The sequence below is a fragment of the Oreochromis aureus genome, linkage group 16 (assembly GCF_013358895.1).
Source record: "Oreochromis aureus strain Israel breed Guangdong linkage group 16, ZZ_aureus, whole genome shotgun sequence".
Taxonomy (NCBI): domain Eukaryota; kingdom Metazoa; phylum Chordata; class Actinopteri; order Cichliformes; family Cichlidae; genus Oreochromis; species Oreochromis aureus.
Window position 1 is genome coordinate 19226482 of NC_052957.1, and position 18008 is coordinate 19244489.

General features: G+C 38.4%; 1 protein-coding gene across 4 annotated transcripts in view; it reads right to left on the minus strand.

The window, feature by feature from the left end:
• Positions 1-18008, minus strand: part of LOC116309759 (nectin-1-like) — a 34077-nt gene that overhangs the window by 15355 nt on the left and 714 nt on the right. Inside the window, exons 2-8 of one of the 4 annotated variants that reach the window (XM_031726464.2) lie at positions 11531-11872; positions 11118-11420; positions 9584-9677; positions 6121-6275; positions 4868-4967; positions 3939-3999; positions 2495-3634 (exon numbers count right to left, since the gene is read on the minus strand). In XM_031726464.2, coding sequence (XP_031582324.1) covers positions 3623-3634; positions 3939-3999; positions 4868-4967; positions 6121-6275; positions 9584-9677; positions 11118-11420; positions 11531-11872 — 1067 coding nt within the window. In that variant the 3' untranslated portion in view covers positions 2495-3622. Of the gene's footprint in view, positions 1-2494; positions 3635-3938; positions 4000-4867; positions 4968-6120; positions 6276-9583; positions 9678-11117; positions 11421-11530; positions 11873-18008 lie in introns of those variants that run through there. The other 3 variants (XM_031726456.2, XM_039599983.1, XM_039599982.1) reach the window with 3 other exon arrangements.

An 18008-nucleotide genomic window follows, 5' to 3' on the forward strand; every position in this document is an offset into this window, starting at 1 on the left:
GGTGATGGATCACATGAGTAAAAACTGAGAGGAGACGGACAAAGGACAAAGTAAGGAGGGTCAGAGAAGGCGCACTCCTTCCTTTGTCCTTTGTGTCCCACAGGAAGAACTGGAATGAGTGAGTGACCTAGAAAAACAGTGGAAAATGAAAGCATAGACAGAATTCCTTTGACCTTCCTGAATTACTGAAAACACTGCAGGTATTATTGGTGCAGAACAGATGGTCTTAGCACACAAGCCAGTGTACTGTTCTTTCACATACTCCAATTTAACTGAGAATTCTGTGAACTGACCATTATGTTTTATACATTTTTAGTCTGCATGCTTCCTTCAACAGATTTGTTATTTTTCACAAGCATTACTCAAGAAATGTAGGTGTTCCAGGAAATTTTAGTAAGAATAGAGTAAAAATTGTAATTGTACCAAAGCTATCCATAATTGCAATATGCACAGTTTAGGATTAGTTTTACTTGCACTTTTACTTATTAATTTTTTAATTTGCTTCCTGTTTTTTCTTCTTTTCTTAATGGATTAATCATTCCCCTTTGTGAAGACTGTAGATGACACTACTGATTTGAGTTCATTTATTTTAATATGTCTGTAACTTGTACACACTTGTACACACTTGTACTTTCTTCATGTTTTATATTTAAGAGGAATAAAGTTATTCATATAAAGTTTTTATTCTTTTGTATTATGTTGTGCAGATCACTGCAGTCATACTTATCTTTACAGACGAGGTGGGGGGGAGAGAGATGTGAATTCACTGCTTGAGTTCGGTTTTGGGAATTTCCCACCTGGATCAATAGTCTTTTTGTCTGATTATTGGGAAAAGGTTTACAGCGGTCTGCTTCTTAGAGATGCTGCTAAGGCTGTAATTAAGCCAAGAGAAACAATAACTGAAAAAAAGTGCACATAAAAAAAATCTCTTAATGAATGAATCACAGGCAAGGATATGCTGTATAAATGTAACAGTACTCAGTGCTGGTTCTAATAGTCAGAGCTGCTTCAAGTTTTATCAGAATTACAATCAGAATACTTTATTAATCCCTAGAGAAATTATGCGGCTTACAGTTGCTCCAGTACAGTAACATTAAGAAAACAGAAACAGAAAATAAAACTGACTGAGACAGGATTCTCTTCTAGACTAACACCCACCGGCACAATGTACATTTCAGATTTTTCATATAAAATTTTCAGATTGTCTATTTTATTTAATTCATGTAATGTACAAAATTCACCTACTTGCTGCATACAATATCACTTATTGCACTATAATGTCCCCCGTGTATATATTCACTTAATCTATATAATGTTTGTCTCTCCCCCTTTTGCACAGTCGAGGAGCGTCTCAGGATAGATTTCACTGCATGTTGTACTTGTATAACTATGCATGTGACAAATAAAGAATCTTGAAAACAAAAACAGACTAGACTGTTAGCCATGCAATATGTCAAGATATAAGGAATAGAGATTGAAAATGTGACGTCATTCCGGGGTAAAACCGCAAAGGATTCTGGGAACGCGTGGCAAGCGGTACTAGCGCATGCAGGCTTTCACATGAAAACAGTCACACAGCGATAAAAAGAAACAAAAAATGGCAAGGTGTTGTGTTATTAACTGCAATAGCCGGTCCCATGACAGCCACGGGAAGCCGACGGGTAAAGACATTGTTTTTTATCGGATTACGTCGTGGAAGAGAAATTGTTCAAGCCATGTTTCCAATGCAACAAAAAGCTGACGGATGGCCTGGATTGCAGCCATTCGAAGACCAAATATAACGTTCCAGCACACATGTTAGTCTGCTCCAAGCATTTCCACAAAGGTAAGTCTTCTGTTGTAGTTATTACATAATTTATCATAACATAATTGTTGATGTAGGTTACAAAAAAGATTTGATCGGTTAAGAGAGAGAGCGATATCAAAACAGCCACAAAACGTCCCGCATATATGTGCCCAAGTGTTGTATTGAAGCAATCAAGTGATGAATAACTGTTTTCCAGTATGTTGTTTTGCAATGTTTGTTTTTTTTGCATTGTTGATTTGTTTTTCACTGAAGCAGCTAATAAAGCATAATGGATTTTTACAATTTTGCCTCTTTCTTGTAAGATTCTATAATAGAATGAAACAATAATGCCAGTCATAAATAAAGACAATAAATTGAATGAATTATGAAACACTCATTTTATTTCTATTAGATCTGAAAATGTTGTGTAATACTACAACATGAAACAACAAATAGATTATCTCCTATACAGGCCAACACAAAGGAAAAAAATTTAACAACAGCTCTGAAATGGAATAGTCCAAATCACCAAAGTAAACTGGACCTGGGCTTGTTGCAGGGATCTGAAGTTAATAAACATCTTGTGAGTGTATGCACTCACACTTAGGACCATATAATAATAAATATGTCCGTGATGAAAGTTGGGCAGCACGCTAACGTCCTTACTCCACTCTGTATGCTCGTATGGGTCTAACCCTTTCACTCCTTTGATTTTTTTCCTCATCCTTTTTTTTTGCCTTTTCGTGAAGTCTGTCTTTGTACGGACCTGCCGTGTTCTCCGTCGTTTTGTACATAACTGTTTTTGGGGCAAATAAAATGCAAGTAGGGATTAAAACCGCAGAATTAATGATTACCGGTGATTCTGTTGCCACGGGTACCCAACATGCAATGCGCGAAAGTCACGTGGTCTGTCAATCTCTATTGTACAATATATACAAATCACCAATTAATAACAATAAATATCCAGGTTTGACAGATGTGATTACGAATAAATTAAAAAAAAAAATAGACAGCAACATTACCAAGTAGAAAGGAGCCTGTGCAAAAGGGATGTAACTATTGCATTTTTACAGTGTGTTAGATGGAGGAGTTGTACAGGGAGATGGCCACAGGCAGGAATGATTTCCTGAGTCGTTTGGTGGTACTTTTTGGTAATCTCAGTCTCTCACTGAATGTGCTCCTGTGGCTAGCTAGCATGTCATGGAGTAGGTGGGAGGTATTGTCCAACATTGTTCTTATCTTGGACAACATTGGCCTCTCCAACACCACCTTAAGAGAGTGCAGCTCTATACACACACTACATTACTGGCCTTAAGGATCAGTTTATTGACTGGATTCCAGGCTGACTACAGGTGAGGTTGTGGGGATGTGAGGATTCACTGCAGTGTCAAATCTGCAAATTCAGCTCATCAGCTCTTTCCTCACCGCCCCCAGCTCCCCTGCTGTTGGTTGGCCTGATTCCAGTGATTGTCTTCATCCTACTCCACACCTCTCTCATTCTGTTCTGCTGTAGTTTCCACTCCAGCTTCCTCCTGTAATTGTCCCTAGCCTTTCTGATCTTGTCCTTTAGTAACACCCGGACCCTTCTCACCTCTGCAAGGATGTTTTTCTCTGCTTGAGTTATCTGTCAGACAAATTTTTCACCCACTTGTCCACATCCTCAAGTGTTCAACAAAGACTACAGGCGTGATAAGGTTTGCAGAAAAAAAGTCATATCAGTGAGAATTATCTGTTAGTCTTTTTATATCTTTGGTATGATGATCAAAAAATTTCCATAAGAGTGAAGTGTAAGCATTCCCGTTGCTCCTCCATTTGACTTCATACCTTCCGTAACTGTCAGACAAATTCCTGAGGGAGACAATTCAGAGCATTTATTTAAAATTGTTTAATTTCACATTATTTATACATAAAATTAAAGTTTTATAATTTTCAACACAATAATAATAGAAAACAATATAACCTGTTTTCTGCTGAATTCCTCAGTTTTCTCGAGAAAAGCATGTTTAATAAAATGTCATAACTAAAACTATAAATATGCATCAAATTAATACCAATTAGTATTTTGAATGAGATATTCAACTGTGAGTAAAAGAAAAGAACAATGACACATTTCAACACTGTTAAAATCAACAATTAAAATTAATTAACTGACCTCTCCCTGCTGTTCTTGCTCTGTTGCGTCAACACCTGCTTCAGTTGTTGGGACACTCTGCCTGATGCCATGTAAATACAATTCACAATTTTGCCCTCATACACCACTACTATATATTTTAAATAAAACAATTAAGGTTAAATTCAAGTGCAAAAGCTTTGATCAAAAAAAATACTGTTTTACATGCAGCTGAAATCTAACTGGACAAGTAAACATAATGGTAAACAGACTGTCCTGTTTGAATATTTTTGTTAAATCCTTCGAAAGCAACGACTCACTCAAGTCTTGAACTCTTGGAAGTCACCAAATAATTACTTACTTCCTTTGTGATACTTCACTGTATTTGGCTTTTATTTCTTTTCATGAATCGTTTTGCCTTTATTTTTGTCTTCAGCACAGGGACTTTGCCTTTCAGTTGTTACTAAGCTAACTAGTGCACTTTGCTTTAAAGAGAATGTTGCAAATCCCTTGGTTTAGCCACTTCTGTTGTTTGGATTTTGACTGTTACTGTCTAACTTGCAGTGAGAGCCCCTTTGATCACACGTTGAGAGGCTCACAGAAAAAGCCTCCAGGCTGAAAATGCCACACTTGGAATCCTCTCCATACGTTTTACCTATTTAATTTACCGTGCTGTTGCAGGGAGGCGGACGTACCTGAGTGGCATCACAGACCACACCCTGCCACAATAACATAGCCCATACTCTTTGTGGGAATTATCCAAATATATTTAAGCCACTCAAAATCTAATGGTTGACTTGTGTAGATTTTGTTCAGCCCCTAGAATTAAAGCTAAGACTCTCTGTTTCAATTGCATTTGATTGTTTATTTCAAATGATCAAAAACTTTCAGATCTATTTGTACATTGTGTATATGGATTAACATCAGGAGAACTACATATTAACTGTATTCAGTGTTGCTGTTGTGAGTACCTTTGAAAACGTCCATATTTATAAAAGCACCATGCTGCAACCCCAATGACATTCAGGGAAAGCAAAAGACCAAACAAGGCCCAAGCAGCAGAACATGCTCCTACAAGGACACAAAAAGAAAGAATATAATGAGATTGATGTTGTTCTCTTTCACGGCTTTTGTTAGGTTTATATTGTGGATTGTCATTTATGCTTAGAAATATATACTCATATGCTTAGAGGTATATAATCATTGTAGATTGAAAGAATGTCTCATCCTAGGAGGTCTGCAACAACCCTGTGTACCGTGAAGAGGGGAGTATGTTCATTCCTCTTCCAGAGTGTTCTGGCATAGATCACACACCTCCTAGGGTCATGAGAGGGATTGTATCTTCTCTCTTGATATATGGTATAGCAAACACACCTATATCTGTTTGAGTGTAAGAGCCTTTTGGTTAAGTGAACTGCTGGACTCCCTGGCGCCAGCAGGTCTGGGGAGTCTTCACAGGGTCACATTTTGACCCCACACACACACACACACACACACACACACACCTATGTACACACACACCCCACACCCCCACACACACCCCCCACACACCCCCCCCACACACCCCCCCACACACGGTCCTCTTGTGTATGATGTCATATGTTAATGAACCTATGCATATTCATGTAACCACAATAAAGAGCAGTGCTACGGGGGAGCTAACTGAGAGTGACTGGGGTTTGAGCGGAAGGAACGGTGCTCGTCACAGTTCTCTCCCTCGTGCACGACCAACACAAAGAGCTCTGGTGACTTGCGTCTTGCTTTTGCCATTGTAGTAGAATTGTCTTGGCGTTCCAGCAATAGGTCTGTGCTAGACAGACCTATCAGCTTTTAGTTTTGTATTTCATATTTAGATGACTCAGACAGTATTGCGAGTCATCTAAATGGCAATAGGACACCTTATAGGTCACATGTTCAAAAACTTCCATCTGCTAGCGGGTGAGGCACAAAACTTGATATGACCATGAAAAGAACCTGTCCATGCTGGGACATGTTTTGACCTTGCAGTGGGGTTGTGACTTAACATGATGTACTGCACTGAGTGGAGCTTTAGTCATCCATTTAGTAACTTGTCAGTTTCATGCCGTCTATACTTTAAGCCAACCTCTTCAAGGTAGATGGTTTTCAGAACAAGATCAGAATGAAGCAACAACAGGAAAAAAACTCAAATAAAAACTGAGAAACAAATCCAGAAAGATTTGAATGAATGCATCAGCAACCTCACCTGATACCACATGCACATAGAGCTGACCATGTTTACTTCCATATGCATTAGATGCTTCACACTGATAAAGGCCACTTAGATCAGAGGTCAGACTCAGCAGTTGTAGCTTTGCACCATCTGCTTTGACACCAGGCTGCCACAAAGACTGGCCAGATCTGGAAAAAACACACGAACGAGACTCAACATGAAATGTACAGAGAGGGCAAAAAAATGTCAGTTTTGCAAAAATGCAAATTAATTTTAGTCATTATCTTTTTGTGTTTCACTTTTCTTGCTCACACCAAAATGTTACATTTAATTTTTACCCAATTACAAGATATGGCTCCACGAAAAACACGATCCGGGCAGGTAGAGAGGGTAATGCACATTTACATCACAAACCTTTCCCAATTGTTTCCACTTTACCTTTTGATCCCACCATTATATTAGATGGACACCATATTAATAAGTTTAGAATTCACGTTTTGGCATCACAAAGATCCTTAATTTATTCAAATCAACACTGAAGCCATAGTCTTACTATAATCACTTTGTTTTACATTTAGTGTCCACTTGTTGGCACAGTAGAGCAAAGGAAGCACAATGAAGCTTCGGCCTATGAGTGTACCAAGTGGAAAAGCTTTAATGCTTCATGAAACTTCATCTTGCCATTATTAAGTGCAGGATAAGGACCCAAATAGTGAAACAAAACAGAAAAGGAAAACAAAAATATTTTACATGTGTATCTGTATATGTGGCTTTATAATAAATTCTGTTAACAGAATTGATGGTGCAGCAGGTAACGTGTTGGTTAATTTGACACATTTTTCTGCATCTATTTCTAGTTTCAAACACAGCGGAGGAAGTAAACCTGAACACAAAGCTCAGAATAACCGAGTATGAAATTAAAACAGTAAGTAAATAATACAAAGGTTAGATAAACACCTAAACACAGCAACTTAGCACTGAGGGAAACACTGGGAAAGGCTCGAAAACATGTACAAGACACTATATATCCGAAAGCAAGATGATAACAAAAAAAGCACTAATTAATTTAAAAATCAGGTAAACTAAGCTCATTCAAAGTAGCTAAAAGCTAGTAAAGATCAATTTTTTGGTACTTGGTATTTTGTCTTTCATTTGAGAGTCCAAAAAACAAAACACCCACATTATTTAGTCTTTAACAATAATGGCGTAACAATAGTCTTTGTATCAACCTAGATATCCCCATTTTGTCTTGACTTTTGCTCTGCTTATCTTTCAGAAATGCTTACTTCATCTGTTGTGACATAATATTGACTGCCACAACCAGGAGACAAGGTCATGAGAGCAGGGGAAATGTCACAATTGCATATGAAGGAAATGCTGCAGTCCCAGAGGCCGGCTGGAACAGTTGACAGCCAATATCTAATTATACCTCTCCTATTTCTACACAGCAGCAAAATGGTGCATTGGGAGAAAACGCTGAGCGGACAGAGAGAGGACAGCATAGACAGAGCTGGAAGACAGTGCTGTAAAGCAAATAACAGTGTAGAAAATGTAAATAAAATAAAAACACTGTGATAAAAGAAATGGAGTGTGCAAGGTGCATATGTGCATATTTTGCTTGATTAAGATTTCATTTGGGGGTTTATTATGTTTTGGAAAACCGTAAAATAACCATTGTCATACTAATGATTAGTAGCAGTCTTCAATTATAGGCTTGCTTTATAGCCTAGGTTGTGGACATTTTGTTGTACTTCTTTTTTGCATGTTGTCAGATGTTGTCAATAAATGTTAGTTAACCAACAACAGCTGATGAGTTTGAGTGATACTGGTAGGCCTGTCATGGGACTAGTGAGCAGGGGGAGTTGTGCTCTTGGATGAGTTGCTAGCTTAACTTTGGTCTCAATGTTCATCCTCAATCATTGGATTTTCTTATTGTTGAAGCTTTCTGGATTTTTGGCTTCTGGTATTTTTTTTACTTTTCTAAATAAATTCACTCAGTGTGGACCATCCACTCATTAACAGCCATGCCTCTTTCAATAACATTTTCTGCCAAGAGAGGTCCAGATGTTCATGTTCAAGACTAGAATTCTCTGAGCATCTTCAACTAAAATTCAAATGTGTTTGCACATTTATCTCTTGGAAAGAGCTCAGTGTCAATGAAAGGAAAGAAACCTATAAACGACAACAACAACAAAAACATACGGTATGGAATCTATTCAGGTGAAAAAAAAAACTTCACAGAGACTGTCATGGAATATACTTCTTTCAGTGTTTCCCTTTTCACAAGCAGTCGCCACAGCAGATAGCTCTGAATATTTGAGCTTGCAGGGGTCTCCTCCTGGTCTCAAACCAGGGAGATTTCACATGCGAATGTGTAAACTACTACACTATGGAGCCACCACAAGTATCTAATGCACAACAAGTATCCAAATTTGCCCAACTTTAACAGAATTTTTATTTAATTTACTTGCTGCATACAGAGCATTTATGGAAATGATCTTACACAGCTCCACTAGAAGCAGTTTGCATTTTACATGAGATAACTCTTACACATGACCAGTTATCAAATCATGTACAGGAAGTAGAAATATCTCTAGTGCTCCGATCACCACTAAAATATATGTATATAATTATTGTTATTGCTCCTCCCTAGAAAGTCCAGGGAGATGTTTGACGCACCTAGTTAGGGGTAATATAGCCATAAATACACATCTCAGGCTTTTTATCAGAGAACAGAATTCAAATACAAATTTGTCATTCAAATTCATTCCAACACCCACTGTCATGGTGCTGGGTCCAGTGTTTCTAAATTTCTGGACATTATGCTGTTTTTGTAGATTTTATGTGAATCTTAGGTTCGTGGTTATTTTTTTGTCATCTATTAAGTATGTTTCTTTTAGTCTTCCATTCTGTGAGATTTTTTACATTTTTGTTTTTAGACGTCTTCTCCTGTGTTTACTCAGTCTCATCTTCATATTTGTTTGTCTCTTGTCTTAATGTTTGTTGTTCCAATTCTGTCTCCCGAGTCAGTCATGCCCCCATGCTTGTTTCTCCCCGGTCCCTGTGACAAGCCTTTGTGACTTGGTCTTAATCTCTGTATTAACGCATTTCCTGTTTTAGTTTTTACAGTTCTTTTGTCTATTTTCCTGGCTTCTTTAGTCCAGCTCTGTTATCACCCATTGCCCATCCTCATTGTGTGTTCCTTGTCATGTTGTTTCTATTTGCTGTGTTTTCTAGTTCTTTGTTTCCTCGTTTCCTCCTGGCCTGTACTGTTTAGTTTTGAGTATAGCATTTTGTTACAGCAATAAAGCTGCCTCTTCCAGTTCATCCCTTTATGTTTGGGTCCCTGCCTTGGCCACCCACCTCTTACACACAAGCGTACACACATGCGCACTGTTGGTTCTCACAAGTATAGTAGAATGCAGATTTTGGTCCTCACAAAGATAGCTAGACAGGAACACACAAACATGCACAGTAATTATTCAAATGACTTTACCTGCTCCAGATAAATTTTGCATTTGGGCTGGCTTCTGTCACACACTCAAATGAGTCCTCTGAAATTGCTCTAATGTTCACTTCTGTGGGTGGGACTGCAAAAAAATATAGAGAGAAGTGTGTTAATCCTGAACTAAGATTCAAGGAGTGATCCCTTCATAGTGATTTAAATATGTCACTGACTCAATTACAAACACCTTCAACTAAAAAAAAACAAAAAAAACAAAAACAAAAAAAAAAAACAAACTGAAGGTTGGTAACACTGCAGGACAGTGCTGTGTCACTGAAATGGTCATTGATTGGTACTGAGGGATGAAGGTCTGCTGAGAAAGCATTCATCTACGTCTTCACTGGCATTACCTTGGATTTTTGGCACAGCCCAGTCCATTAACTGTAGCTACTGACAGTCAGCATGTCTCTGACGAAATCAATGAGTGTTAAGTTTGACTTTTGATGCCTCACTTCAGGTAAACTAAGCTCATTCAAGGTAGCCAAAAGCTCCAAATTGAGGTATATTGACCTCCGTAAAGATCAATTTTTTGGTACTTGGTATTTTGTCTTTCATCTGACAGTCCAAAAAACAAAACACCCACATTAAGTATTATTTAGTCTTTAACAATAATGGCGTAACAATAGTCTTTGTATCAACCTAGATATCCCCATTTTGTCTTGACTTTTGCTCTGCTTATCTTTCAGAAATGCTTACTTCATCTGTTGTGACATAATATTGACTGCCACAACCAGGAGACAAGGTCATGAGAGCAGGGGAAACGTCACAATTGCATATGAAGAAAATGTTGCAGTCCCAGAGGCCGGCTGGAACAGTTGACAGCCAATATCTAATTATACCTCTCCTATTTCTACACAGCAGCAAAATGGTGCATTGGGAGAAAACGCTGAGCGGACAGAGAGAGGACAGCACAGACAGAGCTGGCAGACAGTGCTGTAAAGCAAATACAGTGGAACCGCGACTTACGAATACCCTGTTTCACGAAAAATTCAAGTTACAAAGGCACTGAACAGCAATATTTCTGCCCGTGTTACGGCAAAATGCCCGAGTAATGAAATCCGGTGGCTCTGATCAGCTGAGCCTACAATGGCCACAATGCCTTATGAATCATGTGACAACCCCTTGGCTTCCGTACTTGCGCTTCGCTGTTCCACTTAGGAACCCTAACCCTTTTGTTGTTCTAGTTAGCAATTAGCCTATAGCCTATCGTTCAGCATCGCCTCACTCAAAACGCGCATTGGGTGCTTCGACTTACGAAAGACCTTCGGGAACGATTTAATTTTGTAAGTCGGGGTTCCACTGTAACAGTGTAGAAAATGTAAATAAAAACATTGTGATAAAAGAAACGGCATGTGCAAGGTGGATGTGTGTCTGCGCTACAATTTGATTAAATAATTAAAATTCTAAAATCAACAGTGACACAGAAAAAGACATTAAATAATAATAATAATAATAATAATAATAATAATAGTAATAATAATAACAATAATAACAATGATAAACGACATCATCAGCTGATACTCACAGTAGACCTGTATGGTGAAGGGCAGACTTTTTTCTGTAGACAGGGAATCACCACTGATGACACACTGGACCTGGTGACCGTTAATCTCTCTCGTAGGAACGCCAAACAGAGAGCTGACTGTGGTAGTTGTATCATTGTCATACTGAGTGGAGTTTGTTGTCGTCCTCACTTTGTCTCCCAAAGCACCAGTGAGCCACCTCACCTCTGCAGGAGGCTTCGATCCAGCAGCCGTGCAGGTAGCAATTAAAACCTCTTCTGTGCCCAAAGTGGGAAGGTTGTCCTTGACGCTTGTGAATGGAGGCACTAGGAGAGTTACAGCACACAAGCAGGTCAATATGCAAGCAAGATGGTGAAAGTAACTCTGTCTCACACACAAACACCCTGAATATTCTAAATAAAGTGTTTCTTCATACCAAGCAAGTTCAGAGGTATTTCAGTCTTCTGATTTCCACTGGGAAACAACGTGAAGATGCATGTGTAGCTGCCTTCATCCTTCAGGGTAACATTGGATAACTGGAGAGTTCCATTTTTGTCATTAAAGTTCCCGATATATTTAAATCGATCATCACGTCCATTGACAAACTGCGCTCCCTCTCTGGGTAAGATAGTGAGGAAATTGTCATTGCGAGGTTTTTCTCTCGTCTTCCTCTGCCAGGTAATCTGTGTCAGGTCATCATTGGTATCAATGACATGGCATGATAAGATAGCGGTGCCTCCTTGAACCACTGTCACACTTCCACCAATCACCTGGAGAGCTGGAAAGTGAAATACTATTAAAGATCAGAACAAAAAATAAATAAAAGTGTCCAAGAATTTTAGGGCTTCACAATTAATCAAATGCAATTAAAGATCAGAGCACAGCTGAAAAAGTAGAAACAAAATTTTGACTTATTTCAATTTTATTTATATAACGCCAAATCACAACAAAAGTCGCCTCAAGGAGCTTTATATTGTACAGTAGATACAGAGAAAAACCCAACAATCATATGACCCCCTATGAGCAAGCACTTTGGCGACAGTGGGAAGGAAAAACTCAATGCATCATGGGAATCCCCTGCAGCCTACGTCTATTGCAGCATAACTAATGGAGGATTCAGGGTCACCTGGTCCAGCCCTAACGATATGCTTTAGCAAAAAGGAAAGTTTTAAGCCTAATCTTGAAAGTACGGATAGTGTCTGTCTCCCGAATCCAAACTGGAAGCTGGTTCCACAGAAGAGGGGCCTGAAAACTGAAGGCTCTCCCTCCCATTCTACTTTTAAATACTCAGGAACAACAAGTAGGCCTGCAGAGCGAGAGTGAAGTGCTCTAATAGGGTGATGTGGTACTACAAGGTCATTAAGATAAGATGGGGCCTGATTATTTAAGACCATGTGCCTGGATGTGCCAGTCAGCTGTTTTGGATTAGCCTAAATGAGTAACACCATGTCAATTACAGAAATACAGTGCTATGAAAGAGCATTTGCTGTACTTTTCTGATTTCTTAGTTATTATGCATAAAAACTAAACTCCAAAACTACCTGATCATATTTCCCCCCCTAAATCTAATTACTGGTTGCGCAACTCTTGTCGGGAACTGAAATTGAATTAAAATTCAATAAATAACATTTTAAAAGCTCACTTTGTATTTTTTCAGGTTATTTTTGTCTGACATTAAAATTTGTTTGTTGATCTGAAATATGTAAGTGTGAGAAACAAGCAAAAGAATAAGAGATGGGGAGTGGGCAAACTTAAAAAACAAACAGATGCAGATGTGCAGGCAGCTGTGCAAACACAGTGAGTGAGTAAGTGCATGAATAATCCTACTATGATTATTTAGTAGCCATAGATGGCAGAAAACAGGGAAGATAGTTTACACAAAGTAAAAGATCCTCGATTAATTATACCAAGTCTGATATTAACAGGTACTTTATAGAAGATTTCATTAGCAAGAAATACATTTCATCTGCAACCATGTTTACCTCACATATTTTGTCACGATACGGATGCAATAATTCAAACCGCCACTGAAAATATGGAAATGGTTTTCAAATTTTGAGGGGAACAATAGGTAGACCGGCAAATATAAGGTAGTATTATTTTTTATTTTTTTTTTTTTTTTTTTTTTTTTTTTTTTTTTTTTAAATAAATGGTACAAAAGACAGCCTTTAATGCTAAATTTCATCTTCACATTCAGTCCACGGACTTGACAAACAATAAACATGAACAAAACTTGTGCCATTTAAAGAAACAATATAATTTAAATGATATTAGGTGCCCTTTAAATCATAAAAGTTACATAATTTGAAATAAGAGAATAATAGAGACTGTGATACCACTGAATAATTCTAAACAATGTGCTTTAAGGAGCTGCATTTGCTTTAGTCTGCTGTAGTTTGCCATCTGTTTCTGATATCACTTTAACATAACTATAAAGTACACTTAAGGTAATAAGTAATCTGACAGTCATAAATCACGGCTGGATTACTAAAATAAGGGGAATAGCTGGATTATACTTTGCTCAAGATACTGACTTCGTAAACGCACCCTTATTATTGCTTACATTTTCACAGCAGATTGAAAAAGAAGAATCTACAAATTCTTATTTATTTAACTCCAGGAGACAGATGATCACCTTCTTTGTGTGTGACTTTGCTGACAGACAAACTACTGACAGAGAAATGAAAACATTTTGCTAGTTTCCCATGTCCTCCTGTACTCAAACAAGATCAAACCAACAGGCTCTGGCTGTGGACTGAACTGATAATGTAACAGAGGCATCATTTTGTAACCATCAGTGGCGGTCCTAGCCTGTTTGGCGCCCTGGGCGAACACTCCCTCTGGCGCCCCGCCCCCCCCCCACACACAGAGTATGCATAGTATGGAAATGGCTACTAAACAGACATAATTCATCATACAAAGGACAAAACAACAATTGACACTGACTAATTAATATTATATTATTGTATATATTGTTTGGAGTTTAGTCTGTTACTGTTACTTTTTTTTAACCATTTCTTCTTGGAGGAACTGTAACCCACATAATTTCCTTAGGGATTAATAAAGTATTCTGATTCTTAATGTTTTAGGATACATGACCTGCCATTATCCAATGACACATCTGCTTACCTGTATCTTTCTCCTTGTAGGAGCCAGAATTAAATGTATTGAATTTTAATGATCACTGGGTTTTCATTTGTTTGGTTGCTATGGTGATGTGTAACGGGAGTCACGTGGGTGCTAGCGGTGACATTAAGAGTCAGTCTGTCTTTCACTCACTGGTTTGATTTTGACAGAGAGGAGGGCTGGGTAGCCGTAGTTTTTGTTGACCTCAGCACAACGAGTTTCCCCTTGTTGCATTAGAGCCTGTGATGTTTTAAGAGTTTGAATCGCGAGCCGATCACATTCCTCTGTAAACTTTTCAAGCACTTTAATAAACAAGCAAGCAATTCCACCTCTCACATTACTGCGTAAAGTTGACAGCGCATCAGGCAAATAGGCAGGCTCAGTCCCCGGCCTATAGCGACTGTGGAAGTCGCTACACTCCTCTTTTCTCTTTTTTTTTTTTTTTTTTTTTTTTTTATTTAAACTGAGCACCTGTCTTGTCCATCTTGGTTTTAATTTTGCACTCCAGTTTGAACACCCATCCACCAACCAGAGGATCACCACAACATAACCTAACAGCTACACCTTAGTTCACAGATTCGCTTTGTCTAGGGTTTATTTCTGGGATTTCGCACAACCCAGGATTCAGATCATGAATACATAATGGGTTTGGATTTACAACACTATGAATGAAATGTGCTCTATTTGTGAGCAGCATCTCTCCCTCCCCTTTCCACGGGTTGTGTGTGAGACTTTAAATCAACAAAATATAAAATATAAATTTTAAATTGTTATTGATCCCTTTACCCCGAGTCCTAAATTGTATATATTTTTTTACTCTTAAATATTTATTGTTCGTTTACTTGCACTGCTGTAACTGGAGCCTCGTCGTCTCGTCTCTCTATATACTGGACTGTATGTAGCGGAGATGACAATAAAGTTTACTTTGACTTCAGCAGCGAGCAGGCGCACCGAGGGCTCTCGCGCTCAGTTTATAGAATTTCAACAAAACATCGGTGCAAATTATAAGTCTGTATCATAATGTCCGGTGTTTTCGTGTTTGTTGGTTTGTTTTTATTTTGTTTTATTTTGTGAGTTGGTTATTAGACGCTGCTCCAGCCAGCCAGAGAATCCCCCGCCGCCCCGCCCTCTCCTCCCTGTGCCGCAAGCAGCAGGCGCACCTCGCAAACGGAGGGCGCCCTTACTCCCAGCAAATGGATGATAGAAAACCGATCGGTGCCTATGCCATCCCTAATATGTGCTGGCATGATGTCGGGGCAGCATGAGTACGAGCAAATTTATTTATTTTTTTTTTTTTACCGGTGATGCCGCCCCCCACCACGATGCCGCCCCGGGCAACCGCCCGTGTCGCCCGTATCTAAAACCGCTACTGGTAACCATCACCCACCACCAGAGGTGGGACCAAGTCATTGTTTTGCAAGTCTCAAGTAAGTCCCAAGTCTTTATCCTCAAGTCACAAGTCAAGTCTCAAGTAAAGTCAAGCAAGTCCGAGTCAAGTCGCAAGTCAAGACAGACAACAGTCAAGTCAAGTCCCAAGTCCGAAATTTTGAATTTCAAGTCCTTTCAAGTCTTTTTTTTAACCCTCTGGGGTCCCGGGTATAACTTGTTTGGTATCATTATTTACAGCACAAGCTCAAATATCTGAAATTTGAGTTATTTTTTTCATTTTGGTATACTATATTAGCACAGTTGATCTAAATTCAGACAAAAAAAATTCAGAATCCGAGTAGAAAAAAAGTTATTTTTTTACATGTTTAACGAATCATTTTCATAACTTGAAATGCAAATAGAAATTGTACATTTCTAAAAATTATACACAAGTTTTGCAAACAACAAAGTTATATGGTACTATTTACCTAAAAATGCAGCCAAGGCCTCAGGCGTTTTTTATATAACCATTTAAATCTATTTACAGAACAATCAGGTGTGCTGCATCAAATAAGGCGGCACACAAATTATTTGTGCCAGTCCAAAAAAATGTAGTTTGTGTTCAGTATAAGACAGAGGAGAACACCACAGGCCTAAACCCTGCAGGTCTGACAACTGGAGGTGCAACAGTCCAGTTTTCTATGTGGAGACAGCGTTTACACTGGAATCTGCCTTTGACAGCTTTTTTAGATCAAATATGAAATTCAGCAGTCTAACCGACACACAATACAAAACAATAACTACACAAACTAACTACAGCCTCCAAACACGCTAAACGTCACTAATGTCTCACATATGAAAACTCTCTCTCTTTCGCTCGCCCGCTTTCCGTCGAGGGTGTCACTCCTAAAACTTCCCTTCTCCCTAAACAACCAAATGTCACATGTTGCCTTATCATTTTTTGATTGGCTGACATGGTAAACTCTAACACCAATAGGGAAGGGGTGTTTTTTCTTTTTCCACTCGCAAGTGGAGAGCGTATGCTAGGCTGTCTGTAGAAAACGCCGTTTTTGTCTAGCATCCCTGTTGAGAATAACCTTTGCAAATAAACAGCTAATAATATAAGATCAAAGTATTTTATTTGATGTATTGACATAAATGACAGAAGAAAAAGGCCATGTATAGCAGGACTACTCAATTACACACTAAGGTGGGCCAGATTTTCTAACCAAAAAAAAATTTTTTTCCCTGGCTCAGACATGCAAAAGTTAAACACGACCATACACTAATTGCAAATTAAACAGTGATTTTGAATTGTGATGTGATGGTAAAATAAATATTTGTCAGTCTAAACTGGGTTAAATCTACGGGGTTAATGATGGGGAGGAGACGGAGAGAGACTGAGTACAGCTACAGAACCCACTTTCTGAAACGGACCCTGCTCACCATTCACCGACAATTCTGAGCTAACAAGTTGCATGTTATTCTTGGATGCGCTTGCAGGACCGGATTTAAAATAGCATGACAAACATATCATACCTGTTAAAGCCAAACAGTATCATCAACGTAGCCCGAAGAACATTTGCTAATAAGATGAAGTTAGCTAAGTCAGCTGTCTCATCGTAGCAAAAAAAAAAAAAAGCACCACCTACCGTTCTTTATGCAACTTCAAATGTCGGACAAAGTTGGAAGTTGTTCCATCTCCGTCTGTGATTCTCTTCTTGCATGTTTTGCATATTGCATTTCGTTGACTACTTCGTAGTTTATGTACCCGAAAGAAATTACTCTTGGAAGCATTTTTGGCTCGAGCGTTTTTGTTCTTGTTTTTTTTTCAAATCTGGTTAATTTGATTGGCTGTGCTACAGCCCACGCTCACATACATACGGAGTGTGGTAACAATGAATGAATGAATAAAGTGAATTAATGGTCCGCACTTTTTATATAATATGTATGTTAAATTTTAGATTTGGGTAAAATATCAAGTCTTTTCAAGTAAACAGGTTCAAGTCCAATTCAAGTCCCAAGTCACTGGTGTAAAAGTCCAAGTCAAGTCACAAGTCTTACAACCTTTTTTCAAGTCAAGTCTAAAGTCATAAAATTAATGACTCGAGTCTGACTCGAGTCCAAGTCATGTGACTCGAGTCCACACCTCTGCCCACCACCATGAAGATCTTTCGAGTTGTATCTAAATTCTATTACATTCCAGGTGATTCTTATAATCTTATCTCATGTAAAAAAAAAAAAAAAAAAGAAAAAAAAATCCCACTTCAGTGTGAATTTTTTACTTTATATGAACTGTCCTGAAAATGAACAGAGCTGCGATCTGTACACACTCTTAATCCACCAGATATCTATGGGGTGCCGTCTGTAAAGTGAAACATGCTGAAATTACTTTTCATATGTAAAACTCATTTTTAAAT